Source organism: Microcaecilia unicolor, chromosome 12 (assembly GCF_901765095.1).
Source record: "Microcaecilia unicolor chromosome 12, aMicUni1.1, whole genome shotgun sequence".
NCBI classification, from domain to species: Eukaryota; Metazoa; Chordata; class Amphibia; order Gymnophiona; family Siphonopidae; genus Microcaecilia; species Microcaecilia unicolor.
The window spans coordinates 79,212,064-79,232,942 of NC_044042.1; the positions used below are offsets into that span (position 1 = coordinate 79,212,064).

Genomic DNA, 20,879 nt, shown 5'->3' on the forward strand with positions numbered 1-20,879 from the left:
CAGCAGGGCTGCATCAGGGGCTACAAAACAAATAAAACAATGACAATAAATTAAGTAGAACATGAATACGCACAAGTGTAATGATACAACAAATACAGTAATTCCCCTTTACATCAGCTTCACTGGTAGATTCAATACTTTAGGGACCTCTATTACCCAAGGGTTTTCAGCCTGCAAATACTTTTGGGACTTTCTCACACCCAAGGGATTTCACCCTGCATCTGCTTCACTCTACCCTCTTCTCTCCTTCTGCTTCTCTCTCTCCTGAGACTCCTTCCCACCTGCCTAATCAATCTCTGGCTTCTGCTCTCACAACCAATCATTCTCCTTCCATTAGCTTCCCCCACACCCATACCAGCTGAGTTAAGCATTAGACTAATGATGAGCTCCTGCACACAGGGTTTCCTAACTCTCTTTCCCCCTAGTGGTGGCCCATCTACACATCCTGCCAGCTTACACCCATGTCTTCCCCTATTGCAGCTAAGAGTCCAGTCCGGGTTCTTCATCTCACCCCCTGGCTCCTTACCTGCAATGCCTTCTGGGACTTGTATTTCAGACTAAAACTGCCTTAACCCAACTATCCTGGATGTGACTATATCACACTACTAAAAAGATATAGCAAATAATAGAATCCATCGTGTGCTTTAAAAAAATTCCTTATATATCATACACTTTGGAAATATGTGTGTTGAAATGGCAGCAAAAAGGACACCCACATACTAGATACTCCTTGTTATCAATGCACACAACTGTGCCAGCCAGTGACCTTGACTAAAAAAAGATAAAAAAATTGTTTTTTAGATGATATTTTATTACTAAAGTTTGTGTTTTTGATTTCCACTGATCGGCTTTGTTGTTTTCCATCTTGGAGTTTGCGGAGCGACTGCCTTGCTGTTTTCTCTTGTCCACAACAAGTCCAAAATCATTTTCTTGGGTGCATTGGCGTACCAAGGGTGGGGTGGTGGGGTCAGTCTGTCCCTGGTGCACACTGCAAGGGGGTGCCGGTTTCCTGCTCCCTCTGACATTACTTCCTGTTCCGGGGCAGGGAACCAGTAGAGCAGACAGCCGCGCGACTGCTTCCTGCAGCCCCAGGAGGTAAGAGCAATGTTCTGGGGGGGGGGGTGGAGGTGATGTACCGGGAGAGAGGGTGATGTGTTTGGGGGGGGGGGTGCAGCGGCGATCCACCCTGGGTGGCAGCCGAGCTAGGAACACCACTGCTCACAACTGTACACCACTACCATAACCCTAAGGGGTGAAGGGGGGCACCTACATGTGGGTACAGTGGGTTTGGAGAGGGTTTGGAGGGCTCAACATTTACCACCACAAGTATAACAAGGGGGGATGGGCCTGGGTCCGCCTGCCTGAAGTGCACTGCACCCACTAAAAACTGCTCCAGGGACCTGCATACTGCTGTGATGGAGCTGGGTATGACATTTGAGGCTGGCATAGAGGCTGGCAAAAAATGTTTAAAAAATGTTTTTGGGGTGGGAGGGGATTGGTGACCACTGGGGGAGCAAGGGGAGGTGATCCTTGATTCCCTCCGGTGGTAATCTGGTCAGTTCGGGCACCTTTTCGAGGCTTGGTCGTGAAAAAAAATGGACCAAATAAATTTGGCCAAATGCTCGTCAGGGACGCCCTTCTTTTTTCCATTATTGGCCGAGGACGCCCATCTCTAAATCACGCCCCAGTCCCGTCTTTGGTACGGTGCTGACATGCCCCCGTGAATTTTGGTCATCCCCGCGACGGAAAGCAGTTGAGGACGCCCAAACTCGGCTTTCCATTATGCCGATTTGGGCGACCCTGAGAGAAGGACGCCCATCTTCCGATTTGTGTCGGAAGATGGGCGTCCTCCTCTTTCGAAAATTCACCTGTAAGTGACCTAAAGGTGCCCTAAATGACCACTGGAGGGATTAAGGTATATCTTCCCTTACTCTCCCAGTGGTCACTGACCCCCTCCCAGCCCCCTAAGATGTAACAGTGACAGTACATACCAGGCTGTATGACAGCTTCAGATGTTATAGCCATTCCTATTAGAGCAGCAAGCAGGTCTCTGGAGTAGCCTAGTGGTCAGTGCAGTGGACTTTAGGGAAGGGGATCCAGGCCTATATCCCACTCTAACTGCTACACTTGTGGTGGAATGTGTGAGCCCTCAAAATCGTACCAAAATCTACTGTACCTACATATAGATGACACTTGCAGGCATAAGTGCTATTGTAGTGGTGTACAGTTGGGTACAGGATGTTTTTTGGTGGGTTTTGGAGGACTCATGAGGAGGGGGTAAGGGTGAGATGTGTACCTGGAGCTTTTCTGTGAAATCCACTGCAGTGCCCCCTAAGATACCCCAGTGCTCTGCTGGGATGTCTGTGTGGCCAGTCTACTAAGCATGCTGGGCCCCCATCCAGCTTATAATCGAACGAGAAAAACGCCCAAGTTCCGACCTAAATCGGGAGATGGGCGTTTTTCTCACAAAAACAAATAAAGCGGTATAATCGAAAGCCGAACTTTGGACGCTTTCAACTGCACTCCGTCGCGGATGCGGACAAAGTTTACGGGGGCGTGTCGGAGGCGTGGTGAAGGCGGAACTGGGGCGTGGTTATCACCCGAACAGAGATGGGTGCCTTTCGCCGATAATGGATGCGTTTGTAGCTAGAATTTAGGGCACTTTTCCTGGACCCTGTTTTTTCACGAATAAGGCCCCAAAAAGTGCCCTAAATGACCAGATGACCCCCAGAGGGAGTCGGGGATGACCTCCCCTGACTCCCCCAGTGGTCACTAACCCCCTCCCACCACAAAAAAATGATGTTTCACAACTTTTTACTTTCACCCTCAAATGTCATACCCTCCTCCCAAGCAGCAGTATGCAGGTCCCTGGAGCAGTTGTTAGGGGGTGCAGTGGACGTCAGGCAGGTGGACCCAGGCCCATCCCCCCCCTACCTGTTACAATTGTGCTGCTTAATGCTTAGTCGTCCAACCCCCCCAAACCCACTGTACCCACATGTAGGTGCCCCCCTTCACCTCTTAGGGCTATAGTAATGGTGTAGACTTGTGGGCAGTGGGTTTTGAGGGGGATTTGGGGGGCTCAACACCCAAGGGAAGGGTGCTATGCACCTGGGAGCTCTTTTACCTTTTTTTTTGTTTTTGTAAAAGTGCCCCCTAGGGTGCCCGGTTGGTGTCCTGGCATGTGAGGGGGACCAGTGCACTATGAATCCTGGCCCCTCCCACGAACAAATGCCTTGGATTTATTCGTTTTTGAGCTGGGCGATTTCATTTTCCATTATCGCTGACAAGCAAAAACGCCCAGCTCACACCTTGGCGAATAAAACATGGGCGTCTATTTTTTTTGGAAAATACGGTTCACTCCGCCCCTTCACGGACCCGTTCTCGGAGATAAACGCCCATGGAGATAGGCGTTTCTGTTCGATTATGCCCCTCCATATATCCCAATGGCTTGTTTTTCTGCTTTTTTTCCTTGGACTTTTTTTTGGAAAATGGTCCTAAAAGATAGACACACTGAGCACAAAAACATCTAGCAAATGGCATTTTTGAAACAAAAAGTGGACTTTTTCTGATTTGAAAATGGCCGTGTTTGCTACTGGATTTTTGGATGTTTTTTGCAAAATGTCCAAAATTTAGATGTCATATCGAAAATGCCCCTCACAGTCTCCTAGTCTCATGACATTCTTTGGCAAATCCTCACAATCCTCTGCTGTTTTAACAACTTTGAGTCATTTTGTGTCATCTGTAAATTTGATCTCATCACTCTTTGGGGCATACAGGGCTACATTTGTTTACCTACAGTTGTGGTAAGCCTCAGGGTATGCATTGGGATAAATAAAATCCTGAATCAGTCTTTTAGTTGTCCTGGGAGAGCGGGTAACGCTACTGCGTACCACAACACCTCAGTGACAGTAATCAGTCTTTACCAGATCAAGGATGATGACTCCCTCCTGAAAGTTTAACAGAAAATTTTAGGAGAAAGGTATTTTAATGTAGGATAGCAGGAAGCACACAGCAAAAAAAAAAAAAAAAAAAATGCTTTTAAAAGTCCCTCGGGCTCTGGAGTCTAGCTCTGTCTAGGAGGAGTGGCCTAGTGGTTAGAGCACCAGTCTTGCAATCCAGAGGTGGCTGGTTCAAATCCCACTGCTGCTCCATGTGATCTTGGGCAAGTCACTTAACCCTCCATTGCCTCAGCTACAAACTTAGATTGTCAGCCCTCCTGGGACAGAGAAATATTCAGAGTACCTGAATGTAACTCACCTCGAGCTACTACTGAAAAAGGTGTGAGAAAAATCCAAATAAATTATTTAAGATTCTGTTGCTACTATTTGAGATTCTACATGGAATGTTGCTATTCCACTAGCAACATCCCGTGTAGAAGCCTGCCCTTGCAGATCAGCAACGCGGCTGCGCAGGCTTCTATTTCTGTGAGTCTGACGTCCTGCACGTACGTGCAGGACGTCAGACTCACAGAAACAGAAGCCTGCGCAGCCGCGTTGCTGATCTGCAAGGGCAGGCTTCTGTTGCTAGTGGAGGAGTAGCCTAGTGGTTAGTGCAGTGGAACATGGAATGTTGCTACTATTGGAGATTCTACATGGAATGTTGCTGAGTGGAGGAGTGGCCTAGTGGTTAGAGCACCAGTCTTGCAATACAGAGGTGGCTGGTTCAAATCCCACTGCTGCTCCTTGTGATCTTGGGCAACTCACTTAACCCTCCATTGCCTCAGGTACAAACTTAGATTGTCAGCCCTCCTGGGACAGAGAAATATTCAGTGTACTTGAATGTAACTCACCTTCAGCTACTACTGAAAAAGGTGTGAGCAAAATCCAAATAAATAACCAGCTGGCATGTAGGACTCTGAGCTAGTCAGCACAACCACTGCCAGGACAGAAGGGTAGACAAGAGACACTGCCTGTAAGAGAGAATAAATAAACTTTTAAGGTTTCTGAGGCAGGGTAGCAATCACAGAGAGACACTGTCTGCCGTGCCTTCCTCTAGGAATAAGACATGAAAGCAGGGAAAGATGGTCCATGCAGTCTGCCCAACAAGATAAACTCATATGTGCTACCTTTTGTGTATACCTGACCTTGATTAGTATCTGCCATCCTCAGGGCACAGACCGTAAAAGTCTGTCCCGCACTAGCCCCGCCTCCCAACCACCAGCCCTGCCCCCCACCATGGGCTCTGCCACCCAATCTCCGCTAAACTTCTGAGACATGTTTGCAAGAAGTCTCCAGGTCAGTGCCAGATGCTGTAATTAGTTCTGGGTCTGTGTGATACAGCAGGCAGTAGCAGCACAGCCTAGGTGTCTTGTTTCAGGCTTGCCACCTTTACAGTTGTTTTCAGTATGGGCTGAGGCCTGAAGTCCACAGGTAAGACTTAAATCTTTGGCAGTTTGGCAGGCTGTGAGCTGATTTTCACTGGGTTGTAATGAGATTTGACATTCTTAAAGTCACCTTAGCACTGGTTAAGTTGACAGACTTGTTTAACCAATGAAATGATATTTTTTAATCAATTAAAACTTCTGTTTTCAGTTCCAGGAACTCTTTGCTGTTGATGTACCTGAATTCTGATCATTTGTTTTCCATACCCTTGTGCTGTTAGTTGTAGGACTTGAGTGGAATCAATAAACACCTTCATTCACAGCCTGCAAGACTGGATGTTTGTGTGGGACATTTGAGCGGTTTTCACAGGCGCACAAAAGCTTTTGGGTAGCTAAATGTTTTTGGAGTCATTTTTTTAAATTTGAAGGACGCACTAAAACAATGTCACATGGAAATAAGTAGTTTGTATTCTGGCTTCTTCTTTTTGTACAATGACAGATTTAGAAATCAGCAGTAAAGGCCATGTCTCCCAGATGTCACAGTTTGGACTTCAGTACCAGAACGGCAGGGATGTAAGATCTACAACGTTGACTCAGAACTGCAATTCACTTCCCGTCACTCCAGCTAATGGTACAGTGCCGCAGCTTATACCCCTTTTCACGCTCTCATTTCTAAATAGAGGAAGGAAGGGTACTGTGACAGCTTCAGACATTCCTAAGAGGTTAGCTCAGGTATACCATACTATTTGACCCTCTTCCCACTCCCATCCTCCTTCCCTATCTTCTCCTTTCCCCTTCAAAAATCCACACAGCAGTTTCATTAAATCAAATTTTAATTACCCTACCAATGCATTTTAGTAGTAGAATACGCCATAGGAGCCAAAATGATTGGGGGTGCTAAACCCAATTGTAATTAGCCCTCCCTGGAGATACTCAAGGAGTTTGCTCAATATTGGGGGTGCTCAAGCACCCACAGCAGCTGTATATTTAGGGTAGGTGCTTTGTGTTGTATGCACCCCCTGTCAGACCCAGCCCCCCCCTTAAAATTCTCTTGGCTTCATCCGGGCAATGGTACTCATAGGCTGCCTGTGACTTGCTCCGGGACTTCGTCCCTGAATCGTTGCACCCTGGCAGGATGATTCAGGGAGGAAGTCCCGGAGCAGGCCGCAGGCAGTCTATAAGTGCCGATGCCACTACACGGGTGAACACTAAGTCAAGAGGATTTTAAGGTGAAGGTGGAGGTGGGGATGTGGTGGCAATGATATGAGGGAGGGAGAGCAGCAGTGGTGGGGGGGCAGCGACACAGAGGAGTGGGGGGAGATGCACCCCCTGTAAAAAGTTCCTGGCTACGCTGCTGACCCACAGCACCCACAGAGCTGGCACCTATGGAATAAGCAGACCACAGCACCCCTCAAAAACATTGAATGTTTAACTAAAACTAAAACTCACAGCTAAGCACCTTGTGGTCCCTCAACCAGTGGTGCAGCGCTGGATGTCTGAGGCATAGGACAGCCACATCATGCTCTCCCGAAGGGGCAGCCATCTTGGGGAGCACTTTAGGGAGTGACTTTTTCTTTCAGGGGCCGTAATGAGGTTAGAAAGACCATTATAAAGTGGAGGGATTTTTTGTATTGGATGTGTTTGAGGTTGGTTTAGGGCGGTGCATGACTTATTAGAGTAATTAACTATATTAATATGTTTTCTTGAGGTTTATTTCTCTAGTTTATTTCCACTGGTTACCTGTCAAGCAACGTATTATCTATAAAATAGCTATCCCAACATTCCATGCTTTCTGACTTGGGCTTTCCAATTACCCCGCCTGCCTTACAATCCCTTACTCTCCCTCTTGACTTCTTCATTCCTTAAATGACCATCGTCTGCACCTTCCCAGTCCCAAAGTAGCTCACTACGAATCCACTAGACACAGTGCAGTTTTCTTTCTTTCCCCTCACATGAGGAATAACCTCCCCCTCTCTCTCTCCGCTCTGAATCCTTCTTCAAAAATGTTAGGTCTTCATTAAAGACTTGGCTTTTTAAACAGGCATTTGAGGGACCAGATTGATCAGCCATTTTGGATTTCTCAGTAGGAGGCCTTCGCCACCCCCCTTCCTTTCTATGTTCCTCCCTCTTTTACCTATCCTACTGTGACTGTTAAACTTTCCTGTTTAAAATTGGAATTCTTTTCACTTTTCTTTTAATTTTTAGTTTGTACCAGTGGCGTAGCCAGAAGTCAATTTTTGGGTGGGCCAACAGGTTGGATGGGTGGGCACTAGACAGTGGTGTGCTGGTAAATGTTTAACAACAGGCTCTCTCCCCGGTCCACCTCTGCACCCCCCCATCCACCGGTGCACCTCCCCTCAAAATTGCAGAGCTGGCTATAGCCGGGGAGAGAGCCTGGGGGGGGGGGGGCAATGCATTACTGTCTCCAGGAAAAAAAATTTAAATGATCCCAGGTTCCAATTTAATTCATGTTTAATGTGGGATAAAATGCCATAAATAAGTAAATAAACTTTTAATGTTGAACACCTAATTCTCAAAGTGGACATATTCCAAACACTATAATGAAAATAAAATGATCTTTTCTACCTTTGTTGTCTGGTGACTTTGTTTTTCTGATTGTGCTGGCCCAGTATCCGATTCTGCTGCTATCTGTCCTCTTAACTCCGTTTCCAGGGCTTCCTTTCCATTTATTTGTTTACTTTCCGCCTTTCTTCTTCATTTCTTGTCCTACATCCGTAAGTAAAAGCTGGGTCCTCCGCAAACTTGACTGTCCAGTGGATCCAGCTTTTGCCTATTTTCTTCATCCATGTGCAGTTTTTCTACTCTCTTCCTTTTCTGTTATCTCATCTCCTTCCTCACTCCTCCCTCCCCCTCCATGTCCAGCAACCCTCCTCTCCCCCCTACCCTCCCCTCCATCCACCCATGTCCAGCAACTCTCCTCTCCCCTTCCCTCCATCCAGCAACCCTTCTCTCCCCTTCTTCCACCATATCCAGCAACCCTCCTCTCCCCTTCTTCCACCATGTCCAGCAACCCTCCTCTCCCCTTCCCTCCATCCATCCAGCAACCCTCCTCTCCCCTGCCCTCTCCTCTTCTTCCACCATGTCCAGCAACCCTCCTCTCCCCTTCCCTCCATCCAGCAACCCTTCTCTCCCCTTCTTCCACCATATCCAGCAACCCTCCTCTCCCCTTCTTCCACCATGTCCAGCAACCCTCCTCTCCCCTTCCCTCCATCCAGCAACCCTCCTCTCCCCTTCTTCCACCATATCCAGCAACCCTCCTCTCCCCTTCTTCCACCATGTCCAGCAACCCTCCTCTCCCCTTCCCTCCATCCAGCAACCCTCCTCTCCCCTTCTTCCACCATATCCAGCAACCCTCCTCTCCCCTTCTTCCACCATGTGCAGCAACCCTCCTCTCCCCTTCCCTCCATCCAGCAACCCTCCTCTCCCCTTCTTCCACCATATCCAGCAACCCTCCTCTCCCCTTCTTCCACCATGTGCAGCAACCCTCCTCTCCCGTCTGCCCTGTTTCCTTCCTCTCCCCCCCCCCCTTTAAATATTACAGTTTTGCTGGAGTCGCGGGCAGCCGGCATTGAAGACATCGGCAGGCTTACGCCGGTTCCAGCAGCCTTCCCTCTTCCCTCGTTGCAAGTCGGATGATGGCTCCGCCCTCGTAGATACAGGAAATATGTCAGAAGAGGGCGGAGCCATCATCCGACTTGCAACGAGGGAAGAGGGAAGGCTGCTGGAACCAGCGTAAGCCTGCCGATGTCTTCAATGCCGGCTGCCCGCGACTCCAGCAAAACTATAATATTTAAAGGTACGGCGGGCGGGCGGGGCAGTGGCGGGCTGGGGAGGCAGATGCGGGATCGGAGCTCCGCCTGCTCCCTCCGCTCCGCTGCCTCCACTGCTGGGTGGGCCTGAACCAAAACTGGGTGGGCCTGGGCCCACCCAGGCCCACCCGTGGCTACGCCCCTGGTTGGTACTCTGCTCTGTATTGTTCTGCCAGCTAGAGCGCTCTAGCAAGTTATAATAAACTATAGTAACTGACCCTGTTCCATTATTAAATGAAGACCTTTAGATCTATATTGCTTATGAATTGTATTTAATATTGTTTGGATTATGAAATGTATTCTGTTATAAGAATTATCTTTGCTATTTTATAACTGTATTCTAATATTTTTTGATTATGAATAGTGGAGGGCAAAGGTGGACTGACCATTCGGGCAACCCTGTCGCTGCCACAGCCACCACAGCCACCCGGTCCCACATTGACGGGCCCTGGTGGTCTAGTGGTCTCTGTGGGGGTATGAAAGAATAACACTCTTTCCTGCCCGCTGCTGCTATTCTGCCGGGCGCCGCTGTGTTTTAAAAATGGCTGCTAAGACTCCTTGAGACAGTCTCGCGAGACTGTTGAGACCGTCTCACCAATTCTGAAAACACAGTGGTGCCTCCCGGGCAAAATAGCGATAGTGGGCAGGAAAGAGTGGGGGTTCTTTCCTGCCCTCGAAGAAGCCACTAGACCACCAGGGCTCTTCAAAGTAGGTTTGAGGAACTGTAGTGTGCGGTAGGGGGTGGCAGTAGAGGGGGGCAGCGGGCAGCAGCTGGGCGTAGGGCCCAATGACCTTTACTGCCCAGGGACCCAGATCACTGCCAGTCCTCCCCTGGTGGAGGAAGAGCCAGCAAAGCCAGAGTCAAGTTCTATTGCTGCACCTTGTGATCTTGGGCAAGTCACCTAACCCTCCATTGCCTTAGGGTTCTTTGTACTAAGGTGTGCTAATGCATTTACCCCTCGATTGTACATATCCCCCCAGATTCTATATGTTTATTTATTTAATACATTTATACCCCACATTTTCCCGCTAGTTGCAGGCTCAATGTGGCTTACACAAAACTGTAGGAAAGGCTACAGTACAGAAAAGTACAATTAAACAATGTAAAAGTAAGATAGTGAACATATAGACATCATTTATGTAGATGATAATAAAGATAATTAGTGTCCATGAATCTTGTTAAACCAGGAGTTAATCAGATTGGAGGAGTGGCCTAGTGGTTAGGGTGGTGGACTTTGGTCCTGGGGAACTGAGGAACTGAGTTTGATACCCACTTCAGGCATAGGCAGCTCCTTGTGAGTCTGGGCAAGTCACTTAACCCTCCATTGCCCCATGTAAGCCGCATTGAGCCTGCCATGAGTGGGAAAGCGCAGGGTACAAATGTAACAAAAATAAAATAGATACTATTGGAGATTCTACATGGAATGTTGCTACTATTGGAGATTCTGTATGGAATGTTGCTACTATTGGAGATTCTACATGGAATGTTGCTAGTGGAATAGCAACATTCCATGTAGAAGGCTGCGCAGGCTTCTGTTTCTGTGAGTCTGACGTCCGTCAGACTCACAGAAGCAGAAGCCTGCGTGGCCACATTGGTGATCTGCAAGGGCAGACTTCTACATGGAATGTTGCTAGTGGAATAGCATCATTCCATGTAGAATCACCAATAGTAGCACAGTGGAGGAGTGGCCTAGTGGTTAGGGTGGTGGACTTTGGTCCTGGGGAACTGAGGAACTGAGTTTGATACCCACTTCAGGCATAGGCAGCTCCTTGTGAGTCTGGGCAAGTCACTTAACCCTCCATTGCCCCATGTAAGCCGCATTGAGCCTGCCATGAGTGGGAAAGTGCAGGGTACAAATGTAACAAAAATAAAATAGATACTATTGGAGATTCTACATGGAATGTTGCTACTATTGGAGATTCTGTATGGAATGTTGCTACTATTGGAGATTCTACATGGAATGTTGCTAGTGGAATAGCAACATTCCATGTAGAAGGCTGCGCAGGCTTCTGTTTCTGTGAGTCTGACGTCCGTCAGACTCACAGAAGCAGAAGCCTGCGTGGCCACATTGGTGATCTGCAAGGGCAGACTTCTACATGGAATGTTGCTAGTGGAATAGCATCATTCCATGTAGAATCACCAATAGTAGCACAGTGGAGGAGTGGCCTAGTGGTTAGGGTGGTGGACTTTGGTCCTGGGGAACTGAGGAACTGAGTTTGATACCCACTTCAGGCATAGGCAGCTCCTTGTGAGTCTGGGCAAGTCACTTAACCCTCCATTGCCCCATGTAAGCCGCATTGAGCCTGCCATGAGTGGGAAAGCGCAGGGTACAAATGTAACAAAAATAAAATAGATACTATTGGAGATTCTACATGGAATGTTGCTACTATTGGACATTCTACATGGAATGTTGCTATTCCACTAGCAACATTCCATGTAGAAGCCTGCGCGGCCACATTGATGATCTGCAAGGGCCGGTGTTGCTAGTGGAATAGCAACATTCCATGTAGAATCTCAAATAGTAGCAACAGTGGAGGAGTGGCCTAGTGGTTAGGGTGGTGGACTTTGGTCCTGGGGAACTGAGGAACTGAGTTTGATTCCCGGCACAGGCAGCTCCTTGTGACTCTGGGCAAGTCACTTAACCCTCCATTGCCTGCCACATAGAGCCTGCCATGAGTGGGAAAGCGTGGGGTACAAATGTAACAAAAAAATAAAATAAAAACCTGGAGAATAAGCCTTCTTGAACAGGACGGACTTCAATAATTTTCTGAAATGTAGGTAGTTCTGAGTAGATTTTACTGATTTGGGTAAAGCATTCCACAGTTGTGTGCCTATGAAGGTGAAGTTGGAGGTGTAGGTAGATTTGTACTTAAGGCCACTACAATCTGGGTAGTGTCAGTTTAAATAGGATCGTGAGAGACTGGATCTATTTCTGGGTGGTAAGTCAACCAATTCAAGCGCACATTCTGGAACTTCTCCATAAATTATCCTGTGAATCACGGTGCAAATCTTGAAGGCAACTCGAAATCCAAGCATATTCTATCACAACGTGCATAACTTAATTGGCTTAATAAGCTAATCAGCTTTGATAACAGCATTTAACGAGCAATAATGAGCACTAATTGACAATAATTAGAATTTACATGCACAACTCACGAAGCATATTTTGTAACGCAGAGCGTCTAAATTCTAATATGTGCAACCAAAAACTGGCGTGGTTATGGGTGGGGAAATTGGCGTTTTGTGGGTGTTCCAAAATTTCTGTACACTGTTGTAGAATATATCCTTCTGCGCCTAAATCTACACGCCAGTATTTACTCCACCTTTTCCTTGGTGTAAATGGATGCACATGGTTCTAGGTGCTGGAATATCAGCTAAGCGTATTCTATACACCGTGCCTAAATCTAGGCACTGCTGATAGAATACGCTTAGGTAGAAATTTGTCCATGCGGATTTTTCAGGCGCCTTATATAGAATCTGGCCCTTCACATCCAAAGTTGCGCACTAAATTTGGGGCACTTGCCCAAGATGCGTGTGCAACTTAATTGATTAACGAGTCCTTAACTAGCAATCATTGGGCGCCAATAACCAATTATTGAAGCTAATTGGCTTTGATTACAAGTTGCACACACATCTAGCTGCTCTCTATTCTGCAACCATTCTTCCCGAGGGAAACATTTCGCAACTTGATACAATCAATGGTACTAAGCCATGTAGACTACTGCAACGGAATTTATGCGGGATGCAAAGAACAAATTATAAAGAAACTTCAGACCGCTGAAAACATGGCAGCCAGGCTTATGTTTGGAAAAACGCGATTCAAAAGCACCAAACCCCTCCGAGAAAAACTGCACTGGCTCCCAATCAAAGAACGTATTGCTTTCTAAATCTGCACCCTGGTTCATAAAATTATCTATGGCGAAGCCCTGGGATACATGACAGACCTCATAGACCTACCATCCAGAAACACAACAGGATTAACATGAACATACCTAAATCTCCACTACCCAAGCTGCAAAGAACTCAAATACAAATCAACCTATGCATCCAGCTTTTCCTACATAAGCATACAACTATGGAACGCATTACCAAAAGTGTAAAAACAATTTAGGATCACCTAAACTTCCGGAAATCATAAAAAACTAACCTGTTCAAAAAGATATACCCTACCGACCCAACTTAAATGCCTGTACCCTGCAACACAACAAAACCAAAGCTCATAATGGACATATAATAACTCTTCCTGTCTACGATTCCCTAATGTGTCTGTACACACGAATCTTATTCTACCACAACGTTACTGTATTTGTTCATACCGAAATTGGCGAACGCCTTTACGGTACTATGTAAGCCACATTAAGCCTGCAAATAGGTGGAATACAAATGTAACAAATAAATAAATAAAAATAAAATAAGGGTCAGCGCCCAGCTTTTCTAGCACGTATCTGAAAAGGGAGCATGGCTGGGGGCGTCTTGGGGACATTCCAAAATGTTGTGCATGGAATTTGGCCTAAGCGAGCCTAACTTGGGCACCAGCATTTACACCTGGTTGGGAGAGAGAAGGCGAGATACTAGACAGAGGAGAGTAGGGAAAGGAAAACGAGATGCTGGACACAGAAGAGGGGAGGGGAGATACTGAATATGAGGGTGTAGGGTAGGGAGGGAAAGGGAGATGATGGTTTGGGGGAGGGGCCTAAGCTCCTATAGTCACCTCTGGGGGAAACCATGGTTGAAGGTTCACCTGTGGTGTCAGATACCCAAGGGTTGGGCCCCGAGAATTCTTCTATTCGCGTCCCTCCACTTTGTCTTAAATTTGTTTTTGCTTTCTTTCACTTTCATGGTGACAGGTGTAGAAACGAAGTGCAGAAGCCAGGCCTCTAATGGCGCAGCTGTAACTGCACTGAATGTGCTGCCGGCATCCTGTAAGCATCACCCCCAGGATGGCAGAGACAGAAGCACCTCTGAAACTGAGACCTCCAATTGCGGTTCCACCCCTGCTAGTCCTGCGTCTGGTAAAGTCTTGCTTGTAATTATCATCTGCCTGATGATGCTGGCTGGGAAATGCCACTCGGAACCAGTCAATCTTACAAGGCTGGTTAAGCATAGGCCAAGTTGGTACATGTTGTTTTTCGTTCTTGCATCCTGTTGAGGGCAGCCAGCTGGCTCCAGTTTTTCAGGATACACTAATCAAGTCTTGCTTGTACTTCCCCTGTGTGCATAGAGTCGTCATTTTTATTTTTAAGGGAGATGATAAATCAGGCTTGTCCAAGTTCAGTCCTTGAGAGCTGCAAACAAGTCAGTTTTAATGATATCCCTAATGAATATGCATGAGAAAGATTTGCTTGCCCACTGCATCCATTCTATGCAGATCTCTCTCATGTATATTCATTAGGGATACCCTGAAAATCTGGTCTGCTTGTAGCCCTCAAGGACTGAACTGATAGCTAGCTGCAATGCCTCTGGACTTTGCTGTATTGCTGCTGGGCTCAGTCGGAGCCTGCCTGCCCACCTGCTATCTACCATTAGTCTGGTTGCACTTGCAAAGCGCAGCAGGCCTAAAATCCAGCCTTAATACTAATCTCTTCAAAGCTGCTTTTACCACTTCAACCTTAAACCTTTCTGTTCATGCAAAAGATTTGGTCAGTGTGGGCCTGGGATTGCTTTTCTCGATTTATTCAGACTACACTAATAATGCTAGGCTGCATATAGAAAGGGTGAGAGAAGATGTTAGTGTCCCTGTACATATCTCGCTAAGGACATAAAAACACATGAAGCGCTTCAGAGGAAGGCGACAAAAATGGTATAGGGTTTACACCAATTGACACATGAGAAGAGACTTGAAGATGAAAAGAGGGACAGGGGAGATATGATACAGACATTAAATACTTAAAATATTAGGGGTCCTTTTACAAAGGCGCGCTGAAAAGTGGCTTGCGGTAGTGTAGGCACGGGTTTTGGGCGTGCGCCAATCCATTTTTTAGCACACCTGTAAAAAAGGCCTCTTTTCGTTTTGCCAAAAATTGCCGCAAGTCCATTTTGGGTCTGAGACCTTACTGCCAGCCATAGACCTAGAGGCAGGGGCATAGCCAGACTTTGGCAGGGGGGGTCCAGAACCGAGGTGAGGGGGCACATTTTAGCCCCCCCCCCACCATTTTTGACCTGCCACCACCACCAACTTTGACCCCCCCCCCCACTGCCGACGACCCTCTCGACCCCCCCTCCCGCGCCAACCCTCCCCCACCGCCGCCGTCACCTACCTTTGCTGGCGGGGGACCCCCAACCCCCACCAGCTGAGGTCCTCTTCTTCCGGCGCAAGGCAGGACGTCAGACTCACAGAAACAGAATGAAGCCTTGCGCCGGAAGAAGAGGACCTCGGCTGGCGGGGGTTGGGGACCCCGCCAGCAAAGGTATTTATTTATTTATTTATTTTATTGCATTTGTATCCCACATTTTCCCACCTATTTGCGGGCTCAGTGTGGCTTACAATACATTGTGAATGATGGAAATACAATTTGTTACAGTACGATTATGGGTTACATCGTGAGGAGTTATGGGAAGTTAAGTCAAGACATCGTTTAGGCATGGAAACAATGGAATGTTACAATGGGGAGAAGGTAGGGCGATAGAACAAAAGCAAGAGAGCATAGGGTATAACATTTTTATCTATGGGTGGAGTTTTAAGTGTGGTGAAAATAAGGGGTAAGAGAATTCGGAAGAGAGTGTATTGATGCATTTTTATTAGTGTGTATGGACTTCATGTGTTTTGATCTTTGCAATAAATTTTCTCAAAGAGATAAGTCTTCAATTGTTTACGGAAGTCGGTTAATTCGTAGATCATTTTCAGGTTGCATGGTAGTGTATTCCAGAATTGCATGCTCATATAAAAGAAGGTTGAAGCATGCAGTACTTTGTATTTTATGCCTTTGCACTTAGGGAAGTGGAGATTGAGGAAAGTTCGGGATGATCTTTTAGCGTTTCTGGGTGGCAGGTCTATTAAGTCAGACATGTATGCAGGGGCTTCACCGTGAATAATTTTGTGAACTAAGGTAGCAGACGGCGGCGGGGGGAGGGGGGTCGAGAGAGTCGTCGGCAGGGGGATCCAGGGCCAAATCTACGGGGGCCCAGGCCCCTGTGGCCCATGTAGCTACATCCTTGCCTAGCGGTAAAGAATCTGGGTGGTAATGACCTACTAGTGCCAAATGCCACTTGGCGTGCGTCCGTTACGCGCACCAGAAAATAAAAAATAGTTTCAGACGTGCGTAGCGGACGCATGCCACAATTGAAATCACCACAAGGGCCACACCGTAACTGGGCAGTAACTCCAATTTGTTGCGCATTTGGCGCGGGTAGGCGCCTACACGGCTTAATAAAAGGGGCCCTAAATATTTACTTATTTGTTGCATTTGTATCCCACATTTTCCCACCTATTTGCAGGCTCAATGTGGCTTACATTATGCCGTGATGGCAATCGCCATTTCCGGATTGAGAAATACAAAGTGGTATTGCATTAAGTATGCCCTAAACAAATCTTCTTCAGAGGCAGGGAAGTGGTAGAACTAGAGGTCAAGAATTGAGGTTGAGGGCAATAGACTTTGGAGTAACATTAGGAAATAAGTTTTCGTAGAGAGGACGGTGTAAGCCTGGAATACTCCCTCCTGGTGGAAGCGGTAGGGACAACAATAGCGATGGAATTAAAAAAACGTGTGATAAACATAGATGAGAACGGACCCCTTCCCTGAAGAAGTTTTCAATGCACTGGCCATGTTGGCAGTGGGTCCGGTTGTAAAAGCTGAGTGGAAAAAGATTTTCTTTAAAATGATTTACTAAAATGTATTCACTAAGAATTTTTATGCACAGGTGTGATATTTGATGACATATTATATAACTATAAATTAAGGACCGATGACGATTGTAGGCGAACAATTACCAGCATGTTTTAGATTGGCCGCCTCTGATGGTCCTTTTTGGTTCAAGTCAATATGAAATGTGATTGGTTCTTGCCCTATATAAAAACAGCATGGAATCAAAGCAAAATTAAATGACTTCCACACTTTAAACCGGGTATAGAAGGGCACCGGCATAGTCATGGGTGGGCCAGGCCCATCCAGCAGCCATGCACCCTTCCTGCAGCTGGCGGGGATCTGAAGTCCCAGCAGCTGAAGATCTCCTCGTAGGTGTCCTGAACTTTCTCCCCCAAAGCAGTAAGCAGCAGCTTTAGGGGCCTTTTTACAAAGGCACGCTGAAAAATGGCCTGCGGTAGCGTAGGCGCGTGTTTTGGGCGTGCGCAGAATCATTTTTCAGCACACCTGTAAAAAATGCCTTTTTAAAATTTTTTTGCCAAAAATGGACGTGCGGCAAAATGAAAATTGCCATGCGTCCATTTTGGGTCTGAGACCTTACTGCCAGCCATTGACCTAGCGGTAAAGTGTCAGGCGGTAACCGGGCAGTAATGACCTACGCGCATCAAATGCCACTTGGTGTGCGTCCGAAAATAAAAATTATTTTTCGGACACGCGTATCGGACGTGAGCCAAAAATAAAATTACCGCAAGAACCACACAGTAGCTGGGTGGTAACTCCATTTAGGCTCACGTTGGGCGTGCATAGACACTTACTTATGCAGCTTAGTAAAAGGGCCCCTTAGTTGCCTGACGCCAGCACTCCGCACACGTTCAGTTTTCATGCAGTTAGTTGCTGGCATCGGACAGGCCTCTAAAGTTTTCACCGGCTGCCGAGATGTGGGAGAGAAAGTTCAGAACCCCTTCAAGGAGCTCTTCAGCTAGCAGGGTTTTTGGGATTCCCGCCAGCTCAGGTATTTAGTATTTTAAGTTGGCCTGGGGCAATGTTCCCTCTAAGCAGAGCACATGAGCGATTGCTCATACATTTTAGAAGCATCGCTCATAGATTTTACATGGTTTACAGCAGTGATGTAGCTACGTGGGGCCAAATTTCCTGTGGGCCTCTGGTTTTGCATGCTCAATTTCACTAAAAGGAGCGTGCAGGATTTGAGGAGCAGGGCAGGCAACGTGGCAGCGCCGCAGACCAGTGCTGGACAATGCTTCAGCTGGCAGGGGCTGGGGACCCCCGCCAGCCAAGGTATTTGCTGCCCCACCTCAGGCTCTGGCTCCCTCCCAACGTGAGGTCTGGCTATGCCCCTGGTTTACAGAAATGCATTGCTATTACCTGGTCTGCGGTACAGGTTGCTGGGATGGGGAGGAAGTGGGATGCCGAGAGGATAGTGTGCTAACCCATTTTGGCAGTAGGCCCACCCAAAATTGGATGTGCCACTAAAGAGGAGGGTAACATGCACAGAGCAGCAGGTACAACTCCGGCTGTCTTGGTGGGCAAACTGGATGGACCATATAGATTTTTATCTGTCATCATTAGCCATCAGGTGAATTTTCGAAAGAGAAGGGCGCCCATCTTCCGACACAAATCGGGAGATGGGCGTCCTTCTCGCAAAGTCGCCCAAATCGGCATAATCGAAAGCCGATTTTGAGCGCCCTCAACTGCTTTCCATCGCGGGGACAACCAAAGTTCATGGGGGCGTGTCGGAAGTGTAGCGAAGACGGGACTGGAGCGTGCTTAGGAGATGGGCATTCTCGGCCGATAATGGAAAAAAGAAGGGCGTCCCTGACGAACACTTGGCCGACTTTACTTGGTCCATTTTTTTTTTTACAACCAAGCATCAAAATGGTGCCCAAACTGACCAGATGACCATCGGAGGGAATCGGGAATGACCTCCCTTACTCCCCTAGTGGTCACTAACCCCCTCCCACCCTAAAAAAAAAATCTTTAAAAATACTTTTTTGCCAGCCTCAAATGCCATACTCAGGTCCATCGCAGCAGCATGCAGGTACCTGGAGCAGTTGTAGTGGGTGCAGTATACTTCAGGCAGGCGGGCCCAGGCCCATCCCCCCCCCACCTGTTACACTTGTAGTGGTAAATGTGAGCCCTCCAAAACTCACCAGAAACCCACTGTACCCCTTCATCCCTAAGGGCTTTGATAGTGGTATACAGTTGTGGGTTTTGGGGGGCTCAGCACCCAAGGTAAGGGAGCTATGCACCTGGGACCTTTTTCTGAAGTCCACTGCAGTGCCCCCTAGGGTACTTGGTTGGTGTCCTGGCATGTCAGGGGGACCAGTGCACTACGAATGCTGGCTCCTCCCACAACAAAATGGCTCGGATTTGGTCGTTTTTGAGATGGGCGTCCTCGGTTTCCATTATCGCTGAAAACCGGGGACGACCATCTCAAAAACAACCTAAAAATGACCGTCTCTAAGGTCGACCTAAATTTCATGATTTGGGCGTCCCTGACTGTATTATCGAAACGAAAGATGGACGCACATCTTGTTTCGATAATACGGGTTGCCCCGCCCCTTTACGGGGCCGTCCTGCAAGGACGCCCTCATGAAAACTTGGGCGCCCAGTTCGATTATGCCCCTCTATGTTAATATATTTCAGAGCTGCCAAATTACTCAGTTCCAGGAAGGAGACTTTTTGCCAGTCCAGGTTTTGAATTTACATCCCAACAGTGTGGGATATGTGGGCCCTGATTCTACCTCCTGAAGTCAGTGCTGCAGGCCTCATAATGCATCAGAAATCAAAAACCAGCCTAAAATTTCCCTCCAGGAACTGGGTAATTTGGCAGCTCTCATGTCTCAGTCTGTTTGCACTAATTAAAACAGGCTGATGAGTACCAACATTCAGAACTCAGCTCCTCCTTTAAATATTTATAATCCATCATATCTGATCATCTTCGGTTTAATCCCCACTTGTAACCACCCAGTGTGCAGCGGTGGCCAAAAAAGCAAACAGGATGCTAGGAATTATTAGCAAAGGGATGCAAAATAAGCCCATTATAATGCTTCTGTATCTCTCCATGGTGCGACCTCACCTTGAGTATTGTGTGCAATTCTGGTCGCTGTATCTATTAGCTTTGATCATAGGGGTGTTATAGCCCCACGTTGTTGCGGCACTGTTTGGAACAGTGCGGGGCTTCTTATCATTGGCCCATGAGTGCCCCTTTTGCTCCTTCATGATCTAATGGTCCCACGGACTTCCTTACAGGCTTTCTGTTTCACCTGAAAAAGGAGTTAGCTATGAGTTTTTTTCTCCATGGTAAGTTTTTCTTCATATTCATAACATAACTCTGCCGCTGTACGATTCCCCGATGTGTCTGTTCCACATGAACCTTATCCTCTCACTATATCACTTTGTATTTGTTCATACCGGAGTTGGCGAACGCATCTCCGGTACTATGTAAGCCACATTGAGCCTGCAAATAGGTGGGAAAATGTGGGATACAAATGTAACAAATAAAAAAAGATATAGCGGAATTAGAAAAGGTACAGAGAAGGGCGACCAGAATGATAAAGGGGATGGAACTGCTCCCATATGAGGAAAGGCTAAAGAGGTTAGGGCTCTTCAGCTTGGAAAAGAGACAGCTGAGGGGAGATATGCTTGAGGTCTACAAAATCCTGAGTGGTGTAGAACGAGTAGAAGTGAATCGATTTTTTTTTTTTACTCTTTTAAAAAGTAGAAAGACACTCAATGAAATTACATGAAAATACTTTTAAAACAAATAGGAGGAAATATTTTTTCACTCAAATAATAGTTAAGCTCTAGAATTCTTTGCCGGAGGATGTGGTAACAGCTGTTAGCTTATCTGTGTTTTAAAAAGATTTGGACAAGTTCCTGGAGGAAAAGTCCATAGTCTGCTATTGAGA

The 20,879-nt window shown here is 47.0% G+C and overlaps 1 protein-coding gene across 3 annotated transcripts in view; it reads left to right on the forward strand.

The window, feature by feature from the left end:
- The window catches only part of LOC115481637 (myosin light chain kinase, smooth muscle-like), a 121,353-nt gene that overhangs the window by 63,868 nt on the left and 36,606 nt on the right, over nucleotides 1–20,879 (forward strand). Inside the window, exons 1-4 of one of the 3 annotated variants that reach the window (XM_030220942.1) lie at nucleotides 5,249–5,369; nucleotides 5,602–5,708; nucleotides 5,820–5,951; nucleotides 13,999–14,163. In XM_030220942.1, the coding sequence (XP_030076802.1) occupies nucleotides 5,855–5,951; nucleotides 13,999–14,163 (262 nt within the window). In that variant the 5' untranslated portion in view covers nucleotides 5,249–5,369; nucleotides 5,602–5,708; nucleotides 5,820–5,854. Of the gene's footprint in view, nucleotides 1–5,248; nucleotides 5,370–5,601; nucleotides 5,709–5,819; nucleotides 5,952–13,998; nucleotides 14,164–20,879 lie in introns of those variants that run through there. The other 2 variants (XM_030220941.1, XM_030220940.1) reach the window with 2 other exon arrangements.